At 37.1% G+C, this 12,514-nt stretch overlaps 1 protein-coding gene across 4 annotated transcripts in view; it reads left to right on the top strand.

Annotated features, from left to right (window-relative positions):
• Positions 1-12,514, top strand: part of SLC4A7 (solute carrier family 4 member 7) — an 89,950-nt gene that overhangs the window by 62,689 nt on the left and 14,747 nt on the right. For all 4 annotated transcript variants that reach the window (XM_069860062.1, XM_069860064.1, XM_069860063.1 and 1 more), the window contains 7 exons: positions 547-704; positions 2,610-2,697; positions 4,556-4,702; positions 5,923-6,026; positions 7,466-7,640; positions 10,019-10,152; positions 10,712-10,957. In XM_069860062.1, the coding sequence (XP_069716163.1) occupies positions 547-704; positions 2,610-2,697; positions 4,556-4,702; positions 5,923-6,026; positions 7,466-7,640; positions 10,019-10,152; positions 10,712-10,957 (1,052 nt within the window). The remainder of the gene's footprint in view (positions 1-546; positions 705-2,609; positions 2,698-4,555; positions 4,703-5,922; positions 6,027-7,465; positions 7,641-10,018; positions 10,153-10,711; positions 10,958-12,514) is intronic.

The raw sequence follows: 12,514 nt of genomic DNA, 5'->3' as shown, positions 1-12,514 counted from the left end.
TGTCTGTCTATGTATATGAACGCAGAGTTCATGTGCTGTACCACTAACACTCTTCTGTAATTATGTACAGAAATGAAAGTTAAGATTTTCAGCCATTATATTCCTTATGAATATAAACATAAACATACAAATTATTTTTCAAAATTATGATGTATTTGAAAAACACAGCTGTGAAAAAACCAATTGTATTCTAGAAACAATACATAATTACATGAACTCTCCTTAGTTAATTGTGCATAGATTTTGTCAAGTTATGTCCTATCATGGAATGTTTGTCATGATAAGTAATATTAGAAAGGTGATTATACAGTTGGGAGTCTTCTAGTACATAGTAGGTGGTAGTAATTCTAACTTCTAGAAACTAGTGTATTAGTTGGCTGGCTGACAGTTTATACGTGTTTGTCTTTTCTGTACTGTGGAATATTTGATTTGCTTATATTATTATTTGTAGCATAAATGTCTAGTAAATACTGACAAACTTATGTTATAGAATTTCTGCTCACAAATGTAAGGGAATAAACACTTGTTTCATCTTTGTATGAATAGGTTGATATGAACTTCATGAGGAAAATTCCTTCAGGAGCAGAAGCATCAAATGTGTTAGTGGGAGAAGTAGATTTTTTAGAAAGACCTATTATTGCTTTTGTGAGGCTCTCCCCTGCTGTGCTTCTTTCGGGTCTCACAGAGGTTCCGGTTCCTACACGGTAAATAAATGCCTGGAAGGTCTGACTTTGCTTATACAATAATGATATTTAAGATCTCAAATAATTGTAAATTTCTATACATAGTATTTTAAGCTCAAGAAATCTTTTGTTTACCCTAACACCAGTGATTTGCTGCAAAATTCCAAGGAATAAGATCCACCATAAGATGCTTTGAATGCTTTAAATATATATAATCATGCTGTCTTAAGCAAGTGCAGAAGTTAAAGCTGATGGCTTACCTGGAGTAAAAGCAACAAGTCTTCCAAGCTTGTGTTGCCATTTTAAAGATGGGCATGAAGATTGTTACGATTCTGTTCAGCACAACACAGTGTGACAGTGGGAAAGAATACTAGATCCAAAAGTCTGTGTCATCTGAAGCTGTACTCTTTGAAAAATATGCTCCATATATGAATAACTTGGGTCATAGGAAAACAACTTTCCTGATTATTATCCTGAATATACATGATTGACAATGGGGTAACTGATGTGCAGCTAATACATGACATTGGTTTTAGTCTGCAATATGCTATCCAGCCTGATGCACCCACCCCTGACAGAATGAGTCTTGCCAGTATACTGTGAGTGTATTCACCATAGATGATCAGAATGTCAAAATGCAGGTCCCATGAAGCAGATAGCAGGTCATTTCATCAGTCATCATGGAGGACACTTCATTTTCTGTGCACATTGTTGTATTGGGATGTTCTGTGGTCTTTGGATAAATTTGTACATTTATGTTTTTTGGTGTTTTTTTTAATGTTTTAAAAGTGATGAAAGTGCCTGTTTATCTTTGCAATTTTCAGCTTATATATTCTAATGAAAGGCAAAGAAAAGTCTTCCAAGCTTGGCAGTGTTCTTAGCAATAGATGTGAGAATTTTCGGAGAGTAGTTGATGTTAGGGATCATAATGTTCCTTGGGAAATTACAGAAATTCTGCATCCATATTATTATATTGATATAGATAAAATTACCCTGTCCTTAATTTTTCAGAATGGTGTAGACCTGCAGATTTGGAATAGTGTACTTGATTCTGAAGACATAGTCTCAGTTTCAGTTAGGGTGGTCGGCTTGAAAAGGAAAAATACCATTGAGCTTTTTGTACTGTGAGGTGAAAGGAGGCACTTTTTTCAAATGTGTTGTGCTTAAGGACTTCGTTTTTCATGGAGTGTAGGAAGAAGGTTATTGAAAGAATTACCGAGATTCACTCTTTGGTTTGTATCCTTTTGAATTATATGATACTAGTTCTGGTCAAGTTTGTTTTGTTTTGTTCTTTAAAAGATGAGTGATAACTATTATTGTTATTGGAAATGGAGGCTGCTAACACATGCTGTGACCCATCTCTAGCTTGGATTCCCTTCCCAAATTGTCGCTTTTACCTCTTAAGTGTTCAGAATGCCAGTTCCCTTCCTTTCCACTGACATAGGACAAGGTTATGCTTACATGAGTACGTCCAGTGTGTTGCTTGAAGTCTGTGCATCCACTGTGTGGCGTACTCAGTCACTGCAAGTGAGTGGTGAAGAGTTGGTCAGCAGGGGAACTAGAACAGGTCATAAAGCTTCTACCCTCTCGTTAAGGGGTCTTTGCCAGTGAGATTGTCAGAAAGGCTTATAATCCTGTGGAAGTACTCAGTGAGTTCTAGCCTGTGGATTTCTGCTACATTTACAATAATATAAGTAGTTGGAAAATGAGGCTTAATTAGGAAGATTTTGGAGTAATTTTGATTCAGAATTAGAGTTCTTTCCAGTAATGACTTTAAGGCCAATCTTTACATAGTCTTGAGATGTGAAATGGTGAAGAAATTATTTTTACTTCATGACTAAATTTTCTTTAAACGTTAGCTTGAAATAACCTTCTGAGTATATTCAAATGGGTCAGCCATATTCATCTTGATTGCTTTCTCCATAGGTTTTTGTTTTTGTTGTTGGGACCAGCAGGAAAAGCTCCACAGTACCATGAAATTGGAAGATCAATAGCAACACTTATGACAGATGATGTGAGTGATGTATTTTAAACGCTTATAGTTAAAGAAATCTAGAATAATGTATTTACCAACTCTTTTCAATAAATATGTTCTGGAGTAAAAGGTTAAAGGAAAAAAAAACCGTCCAAAATGGTTAAATGAAGAACTGTAAACTTACTTCTTGTGTTAGCAAGCTAGATAATGGTAATTTAACTTTTTCCCCTTGCCTTACTTCAAGAAATCCTAAATGTATTTCTGAAAAAAATAGTTTAGCTTTGCTCTGCTATTAAATAGAAATGTGTCTGATATAAATCACGATGTTGGAAAGGACACAGCAAACTGAGTTTCAGGACAGTAAGTTTAAGAATGTGTGTGATTTGTGTCATCATGGTTTTATTTTTTACCAAAGTGAAGTCAAATAATAAAAATCAGAATTTTTCTAGGCACTTGAAGTCATACGCATACAGCCTTGGTGAATGGTTTTGAAGAGCACAGGGGATTCAAGACCTTTTAAGACTATTGTCATCTTACTGAGCAAAATCAGGATAAAGTTTTAATTCTGACTTTGTATTGAGCGCCACCTACTGAATTGGTGGTAATTATTGTGATTACCTGGCAGTAATTCTAATATTTCTTTATCTAGAACAGTGTAAGGTTTGGTAGTGTAAACCAGAGGTTAGACGTTTTACAGTTGGGTAGCTAGTCTGTGAAAACAGTGTACGTTCAATGCCAGAACTGAATGTTAAAAGCTTTGGATGCAGCTTCTGATTTTTCAGGTGGGATCGTTTTTAGGAATACCGTGGATCATTGAAATAGAAAAAATAAAATTATTTAGTGGTCTCAAAAGACCTAAGTAGGCTTAAAATATCTTAGAAGACTTAATGGTCAGATCTTTGGGGAGAAACAGTTCAGGCTTCAAGGTGTACAGAAGCCATTTAGGATCTTCTGCAAACAGGTGTTTTTAAAGCAAAATTAGCATTTTTTTTTTTTTTTTTTTGTCTCTGTGTAAAATGCAGCCTGCGATTCAGGGGATGTTTTGTTTAAATACTAACTGTTTGTAAATTCAGAGTTTCTGTTGCAGTGGTCTGTAAAACAATGTGGGGTGGGTTGTTTTTTTTTTTTGTTTGAGTGCTAGGAGGGTTGCTTTCATGTGCTTTTACAGAATTCGTTTAAAATTAAACAAGCTAGAGGTGTACAAATGAAGTTCTTATTCTTAATAAAAACTTGTGTTTTGTTTTGAAGTTTTTAAGGTACTCTTGTCCTGATTTAACACAGTAACGCAGTGGCTGGTAGGGCAGAATTATTCAGGGCAATAATCATAGAATCACAGAATAGTTTGGGTTGGAAGGGACCTAAAAAGATCATCCAGTTCCAACCCCCACCTTCCATGGGCAGGAACACCTTCCGCTGGATCAGACAGCCCAAGGCCCAGTCTAACCTGGCCTTGAACACTTCCAGGGATGGGGCACCTGCAGCTTCCCTGGGATCATAGAATCATAGAATAACCAGGTTGGAAGAGACCCCCCGGATGATGATGATGATAATACATGAACTTGCTTTACTGAATATTGAAGATGAACTTGTTAATTTTATAAATGAACTCAATATTCCTTTTGAGTTCAGAGATACGACTGACTTATTTTGTGTTCTGTAGGACTGTACATACTGGTAGCTGCTAATGCAAAAGTATGCAAATAAAGCAAAAGCCTGTCTTTTGAGGACCTTCAAAAATGTCCTGTGCCTTTTTAAAAATAATGAAGTGTTCCTTGTAGCCATTTCCTCTTCAAAACAAACAAAACCCAACAACAGATGCACCCCACACCACCTACTACCCCCTCCAAAAAAAAACCCCAACCCTGAAAATTAACACTGAGTACTTTTCTTCTTGTAGGTTTTTCATGATGTTGCCTATAAAGCAAAAGATCGAAATGATTTGTTGTCTGGAATTGATGAATTTTTAGACCAAGTGACAGTCCTGCCTCCGGGAGAATGGGATCCATCTATACGAATTGAGCCACCAAAAAGTGTTCCTTCTCAGGTAATAGGGAAAAAAAAAAGTCCAGTAGAGAACTCCCATGATATTTACATCAAAAATGCCACTTCCCAATGCAAGTTAATTGTGTACAGAGTATAAACTTGAATTAGTATAAGCAAAACCCCCACATCCATTTGGAAGAAAAAGTAGATTGCCCGTTTGAGCTAAAAAGAAGTTTTAGATCAGCTTAATGCTTTGCTGTTAAGTAAATTGTATTTACTGTCTTTCCTTTTGTAATACTGAAATGAGTTCATGTGAAATCTAGGAGAACTGGTACAAAATTGTATGTGAGTTCATGTTATAAATATAACTAGTAATCTAACAGTGATCAGCAAAAATACTGTCATTCTTATGAAAACTTGTATTTTACAACATTGATTAAAATGTTTTAACATATATTGGCTACTGTATAATGTTCACAGAATGTTTATGAGATAAAAATGGGTCACATTGCCGAGTTGTGCTTAGAAAGAGAGCATGGGTGGAAGGGAGGCCGTCCCTCTTAGAAGGAGACAGATGTCTCCCCTTTATCCTTCTTTACAACTGAGAGGGGAGTTTCTGCCACCAGGAGATCAAAAGTTGGGGGAGAGACTTTGCTCTTGATTCAGTGAAACAGAGGAGATGATGGCAGTGCACTTCATCCATGAATAGCCTGAAGCTACCACTTAACCCTTACAAATAAGTAGCGCTCAAGGTATTTGGAAGGCAAGCTGGGCTGAGAAATTTGAGGAGCTGATGAGCAGCTTGCTTATTGAGTGATTGACTTCTCATTTATACTGGAATGACTTCTCATTCAAAATGCAACTAAATACTGTGTGTCATAAAGTGAGGTCAGTTTCTATTAGAAGCTAGAGAACTCTGCTCTGGAAATAACTGACAGAAAAAAATCTAAAGATTTCTAGGCCTCATGGTTGAACCTCTGCTGTGTCTTGAAAAGGTAGGCTATGTTTCATCGTGTCTCAGGGACATACTTCTTGTAGAAAGAGGGAAGATTAATACTGTTGTTCCAGGTACTAATAAGATCTTTTTGGGATTGTTGTACAGTTCTAGTCGTCTGTACTCAACAAAAGATGAATTTGGCAAATGGAGGACTGCTCACAAGCTGGGAATATGAAAAAGGTTTGGAAGGCATAGAGTCTCTGCACGCTATCTTTAAATTACAGTTTTTATTGTAAAGGCAGTCTCAAAGTATGATTTTTTTTTTCCTTTCTTTTTTTCTATAGGAAAAAAGGAAAGTACCTAAATTTCCAAATGGATCTACTCCTACTGGAGAGACTCTCAAACAAGAAGGCCATCATGCTGGACCTGAACTTGAGAGAACTGGAAGGTGTGTTCACTTCCCTAAATACTGGCTACTGTAAGGAAATAAAAGTGATAAATATTCACAATTTTTATTGATCACATTTCAACATAAAGAAATCATGATATAAGTGTCAGAGTGCATCCTTTTTCCTTTTCAAGTGTTGGATTCTTGCCTATAAATACCAATCTGCTTAAAGCATTTTCAAGCCTGTGGCAATGTTTCTCAACACATTTGCAAAGGATTTTGTATAAGATGCTGTCTAATTTAACTAACTGAATTCTAAGACTTGGGGTTTAATTTTTGATTGTCACAAGCATGCGATTATCATGATTGTAGCAGGAATATACAATTTTCAGTATTGGGCTAGGTACTAAAAATTTCACTAATGCAAATCTGTTTCATTAAACATGTGCGAAATGGAGCAACAAGGAATACTAAGTGGCAAAAAATACTTCAGTTTTAGTTAGGTTTTGGTTAGGTTACTTTAAGATCTAAATTAAAATTGAAGGAATTTCTTTCAGTCAAGTTGCATTGTTGTTCTCTGTTAATTCTGAAGTACTTGCCAAAAAAGTCCAATGCTGGAAATATCTGGTTACAGTTAACACTTAATATCACATGCAAGAGAAGAGACTAAATCAACTGAGAAATTCTGGAAAAGATGTACAATGTTGTCCCACATATTATGCACTTTGAAATGAAATGCATCTTTCTCATACTTTTGCTAGAAGGACTTTACAGTATCTGTGTTTGTTTTTACCGTTGTACTTACTTTTTGCCTTCTTGTGGACAATATGTGGAGTTGAGAAGTTCATTTCTGCCCACAGAATTATGTCTAAATGACATAATTTGTAGGTGTAAATTATCCCTAGTATTTTGGACTCCTGAATTTTTTTTGAAAGTGACAAAAGCTTTTTAATTTCTTGCTAATAACTTACCCTGTTGAACTGACTCTTATGTATGTTTGTGTTTTCATTTGTAGAATATCTATATACTCCAAATGAAAACACTGTTAGAAAGGGTAGACCTCAACCATACGTTTGTAGAGAATCCTACGTGCAACTACTGATTAGAGTAGTAATGTTGAATTGTATCAATGCAGTAGTCTTGGCTGAGGTTTAGCATATTTCATCTATTCCTTGTTTCGAATATCACAAGACAGATTTGTCTTAAAACATTTATTTAGATAAAATAATTCGCAAAATATTTTTTCAGTATCTAGCCCATATACAAAAATACCTAGCCAGCTTTTAAAAATGTGTATAATCTGATTGCTTATATTTGGAATACTGAATCAGAATGGATAAGATTCTCATTTACATTTTAAACTGTTATGCTGTAATCTGGATTATGAAATAACTAATTCGTGCTGGTAATAGGCACTGGCAGTCATGTGTAGCCCATAGTTTTGAACTAGCTAGAATCCTTTAGTGTACAGTTTGACGAGTTTCATCTCACCTATTTAGGCTTTTTGGTGGTTTGATACTTGACATCAAAAGGAAAGCACCTTTTTTCTTGAGTGACTTCAAGGATGCATTAAGCCTGCAGTGCCTGGCCTCGATTCTTTTCCTATACTGTGCCTGTATGTCTCCTGTAATCACTTTTGGAGGGCTCCTGGGAGAAGCTACACAAAGCAGAATAGTGAGTACAAAGAATGGTAGTGGCCAGGCTTTTAGACCTTCAGAGGCAAGTCACTGTGTGCATTTGTCTCATTTATTTATACTTGTATTTGAAGAATTTACCCACAGCACATGATTAGCCTGCCCCAAAGCAGATCTTCCCCAAAAGGTAATTGCTGTGGAAAATGTGGGGAACCCATGTGAACAGGAGAAGATGCACAGTGGAGGTAAAAAATGTTTATCCTGCCTTATTGGATGAATGGCTTCATGAATTGAGAAAGGGCTTGCATAGCCTTCTTTTTGGCTACTTAAAACGAATGAATAGCAGTAAAGGTGCACCATCCCAATAGGCCTACTTTAGGCAAAGTCAGAGGCTCAAGGTGGATAGCCAAGAACATGTGCTGGCCTTGAGTAGTAGGCCTACAAGGATGATCATGCCTGCAGTGTACGGGTAGCAGCCGATTGTGTATTTAAGTAATTGAGAGGATATGTATATGCTTTCACTAACGATATGTTGTTAACGATGAAAGAAAGTGGCTAAGGTTTATGAGCAGAAAATACTCTTCCTTGTTAAGGACTTGAATATAAAACACATATATAAAAAATACGGTAATGTTACATTGAGCAGTAGATAACACCAGCTCCTTTTTAACCAAAATACCATTGCACTTTGGATTTTGGAATGCAGAAAGAGTACTTAACATCTGCAGTGTTAATAATGTAGTGTTTGTGTCAATTGGCTTTTGAGTAAACTAGTTTGGAATGTATTTTCTGTTTTTAAATCTACCACAAAGAAACAAGTCTCTGCTCTTTTGGGGGAGGGAACAATGTGTTCAGACATGTCCTTTACAAATTTTAAGATTCTGGTAAAGCTTATGATGCTATAAAATTCTTCTTGATACTTAAAGTTTCTAAGCTTGTACTATGTTAAAATTAAGTTTACTGTTTTATCTCTTCCAAGTAATGCTGTTGACTCAGATTTTTGTGTGTTGATGTAACACATCAAGCTGGTAGCAAATACAGAAATCAATTATATCTCTTTTTGTGCACTGCTTTTGCCACTCTAAATTTAGGAATGGTTGTCAATGTTTGTAAATTTTGAATGTGCGTCATATATAATTATGAGAATATGCTCCTTAGGCTTGATTCTTAAACACCTTCTTTCTTTTAGCTATCTGGAATTGTTTGTGGGTTTGTTCCTGCCTTCAGATAACTTGGTGTGCACCATTGAATATAAAGTTTAGTTACTGCACACAAATGTTCAAGCACAGTAGCTGACACTGTAAGGTACACAGTTTGTGTTTGAAACCTTTCCTCACATTCCCAGAGGTCATCACCTCCACAGTACTCCTGTCCCTGCCACCTTGATAGCCCCAAGGTTAATGCATTGACTAAAAAAAAATCACTAGTTCAAAGGTAATAGAACAAGAGTCTGGGGTTATATGTGTGTATATATATATTATAATGTAATGAATAAAGGACTCATGTTTTCATATTTAACAACCCCAGTTCAGAAAGCCATTTTGCCCATTTTTAGACATTTTCCTCAATTGCAGCTGAAGTTTGCATAAGTATTGTTTTGTTAGGTTTGCATACTTGCAAAATAGCAAACACTTGGCAATTCCACTCGGAACCCTTTATTACTCTCTAATCCATGACTTCTAATAGTAGTAAATGGTATAGTTAACTGTTTTCAAGTAACTTTAGTACAATTTTAGAATCTAAAAAGTCTTGCCCCTCTCTTTTGAGGTGCATTGTAGCTTTTTTTTTTTTGGCAGAAAATGTTATAGTGAAACATTTAATTCAAAAACTGAAGTAGATCTCTTACTTCAGTTAACAGAAATGCATTACCAGGTGGGACATTGGTTTACTGCTCATCTGCTTTCGGTGTCATGTATACGTAAACCAGTATTGTTCAGTATTTTCCCCTGCACCTCCACTTGTCAGTTTTCTTTTGTAATGCTTGGTTGGTTGATTCAGGTTTGATATGGCATATCATATCATGTTTTGCTACAGGTATGTTGCAATATATATGTTTTATTTACAGAGACAGTTAATTCTTTATGTAAACTACATGCTGAGTAATTTTTTCCTTTTTAATTTGTAGTAATTGTTGGTATATTTTTCTCCATAGCTAGCAGGACTAGTAACTTGTTCTTTTGATTTTGATGGCTTTATGTTTCTCAAGAATGAATTTTTCAAGCTCTTTTGTCCGTGATATTGTTACTGCAAAACTGTCTTAAGTTACTATTGTCTCAAGCATCGATATTAATTGCAGTGTTTTTACATCTTGTCTTATTTCTAAGTTAATACATCTTAAAATTGTATTTATGCAAATGTGATGCTAAACACTAATCTGGAAGGCAGCGTAGTTACAACAGTTTCTTTTCCCCCAAACAGAGTGCAATAGAGTCTCTCTTTGGAGCCTCACTAACTGGGATTGCCTACTCTCTCTTTGCTGGGCAACCTCTTACTATTTTGGGGAGTACCGGACCAGTTCTAGTATTTGAAAAAATATTATTTAAATTTTGCAGGTAAGCGAAGTTTGTATCCACTTAATACTTTTTCTAGCTTTCTAGCCTGTTAGAATAGCTGTGCTTGAAAGTAGATGCATGGAAAAAGTGGGTGTCGTTGAAGATGTAAATGCAGCAGCAAGAGACTGAGATGGATGCAGTTTGGCAAAGCTGCGGGCACTGGTGAGCCTTAATGAGAGAATCGGCGATAAGAAGTGGCTAGGATGTAAATGAAAGGTTTATGTTCTGACTGTGTGGAGATTTTTGCTTTGATTCTGCAGGGGTAAACAGGGATTGATCTACCCAGTAGGAGAAACCATCTAGGTAGTTCTGGTAAGATCATGCTCATGATGCTTCCCAGGCTAGGTAGTTGCACCCTCAGTCTTAGAAACACCTTGCGGTGTTGCTTTGCTTTCATGGAAGATGAGACAGAAAAGTTTCTGCTTCTTTCAGAACTAACATTAAGGGTGAGAAAAGTGGTGAATACTTACAGAGCTTGGCCTCAATACTTGTTTTCAAATAGATTAGAGTATAAGACACTTCTAGCTCAGTTAATAATTTTGTTTCTTTCTTCACATAGGGATTATGATCTTTCCTACCTCTCCCTGCGGACTAGCATTGGTCTGTGGACTGCATTCTTTTGCATAGTGCTTGTAGCCACAGATGCCAGCAGCCTTGTTTGTTACATCACTCGATTTACCGAGGAAGCTTTTGCAGCGCTTATATGCATCATATTTATTTATGAGGCATTGGAAAAGCTTTTTCATTTGGGAGAAGTATATGCCTTCAATATGCACAATGATTTGGATAAACTGACTTTATATTCGTAAGTATCAAGTTTCTGTCTGTTAGTAGAATAAACATTTTCTGTCATGTTAGTATAGTGTAGAGACATACGGTGTACTAAACTGTAATGTGTGGCTCTCCATGGAAGGGTACGAGGAATGCTGGGGGTGGTGTGGGCATGAGAAACCTCAGAAAAATTCTATTCAGGATGCTGTGGAATTGAATTTTCTGTGTTAGCCATGAGTAGTTGGAAGACATGAGGGGCTGTGACAATGTTTGCTTTAATTACTGCTTTTTTAAAGGTCAGCTTGAAGGTTTATGATCAGAGTAGGAGTTCTACGCTGCCACTTCTGGAAATTGTGATAGTTTACCCCACCTGGGTGAGGATTATATTTCTGAGTAGCTGAGGCATGGAGAGTTTCTGTGACTTTCATGTGCTACGAATAGGGTGTGAACATCTTTAAACTGTGTTGCTTTCTACTGTAATTATGGGGACTATTTGATTTCTAAAACGGGGTTTTTTTGAGAGAGAGGAGAATAATAGAGAATACAATACAGCCATTTTTACCTTTTTTTTTTCTTCCTTGACTAGCTAGAACTGTTAGTTCTGTTCATCACAATAACTAGCCATTAAATTATCAGTACAGAAATAGCTTTATTCCATTTAAGGAATGCAATAAGCAGGTTATTTAGGTACCTTTTTTACATTGTATTTATTTCTATGGCACTTGTATATTATCTTCCCGTGGTGGGTTGACCATGGCTGGACACCAGGTGCCCACCAAGCTACTCTATTGCTGCCTCCTCAGGTGGACAAGAGAAAAATATGACAAGGACTTGTGCATTGAGGTAAGGACAGAGCAATCAGTCAGTGATTGCCATTACAGACAAAAAAACAGGCTTGACTTGGGGAAATCATTGCTAATTGAATCCGTGTAGGGTAAAGAGAAACCAAAAGTAAATCTTAAAACACCTTTTCCTCCATCCCTCACCTTCTTCCTGTGCTTAACTTTACTCCCAATTCCTCTACTTCCTGCCCTGTGAGTGGTGCAGGTGGTCAGGGAATGGTGGTTGTCATCAGTGCATCACATGGTGTCTCTGCTACTCCTTCCTGACACTCTTCCCTGGCTCCAGCATGGAGTCTCTCCCATGGGAGACAGTCCTCAACGAACTTCTCCAGCATAAGTCATTGCCACAGGCTGCAGTTCTTCACAAGCTACTCTAGTGTAGGCCCTTTCCATGGGGCGCAGTCCTTCAGGAACAGACTGCTCCAGCATGAGGTCACAAGTCCTGACAGCAAACTTGCTCCAGCATGGGGTCCTCTCTCAACAGGGTCACAGGTGCTGCCAGGAGTCTAGTCCAGCATGAACTTCCCACGGGGTCACAGTCTTCTTTGGGCACATCCACCTGCTCTGGCTTGGGATTCTCCATGGGCTGCAGGTGGACAGCCTGCCTCACTGTGGTCTTCACAATTCTTTAAAACACATAATTTAGGTTTTCTTAGTCCAGTTAAACCTCCTGAGCAGTTGCTTCTTTGATTCTTCATTCCCTTCCCTCCTCCCCTAATCCTCATTCGTGTCACATAAGGAGTCGTCTC

The sequence above is a fragment of the Phaenicophaeus curvirostris genome, chromosome 6 (assembly GCF_032191515.1).
Source record: "Phaenicophaeus curvirostris isolate KB17595 chromosome 6, BPBGC_Pcur_1.0, whole genome shotgun sequence".
Classification (NCBI taxonomy): Eukaryota; Metazoa; Chordata; class Aves; order Cuculiformes; family Cuculidae; genus Phaenicophaeus; species Phaenicophaeus curvirostris.
The sequence above is the reverse complement of the archived record's forward strand: the minus strand, read 5'-3'. Positions and strand labels throughout refer to the sequence as shown.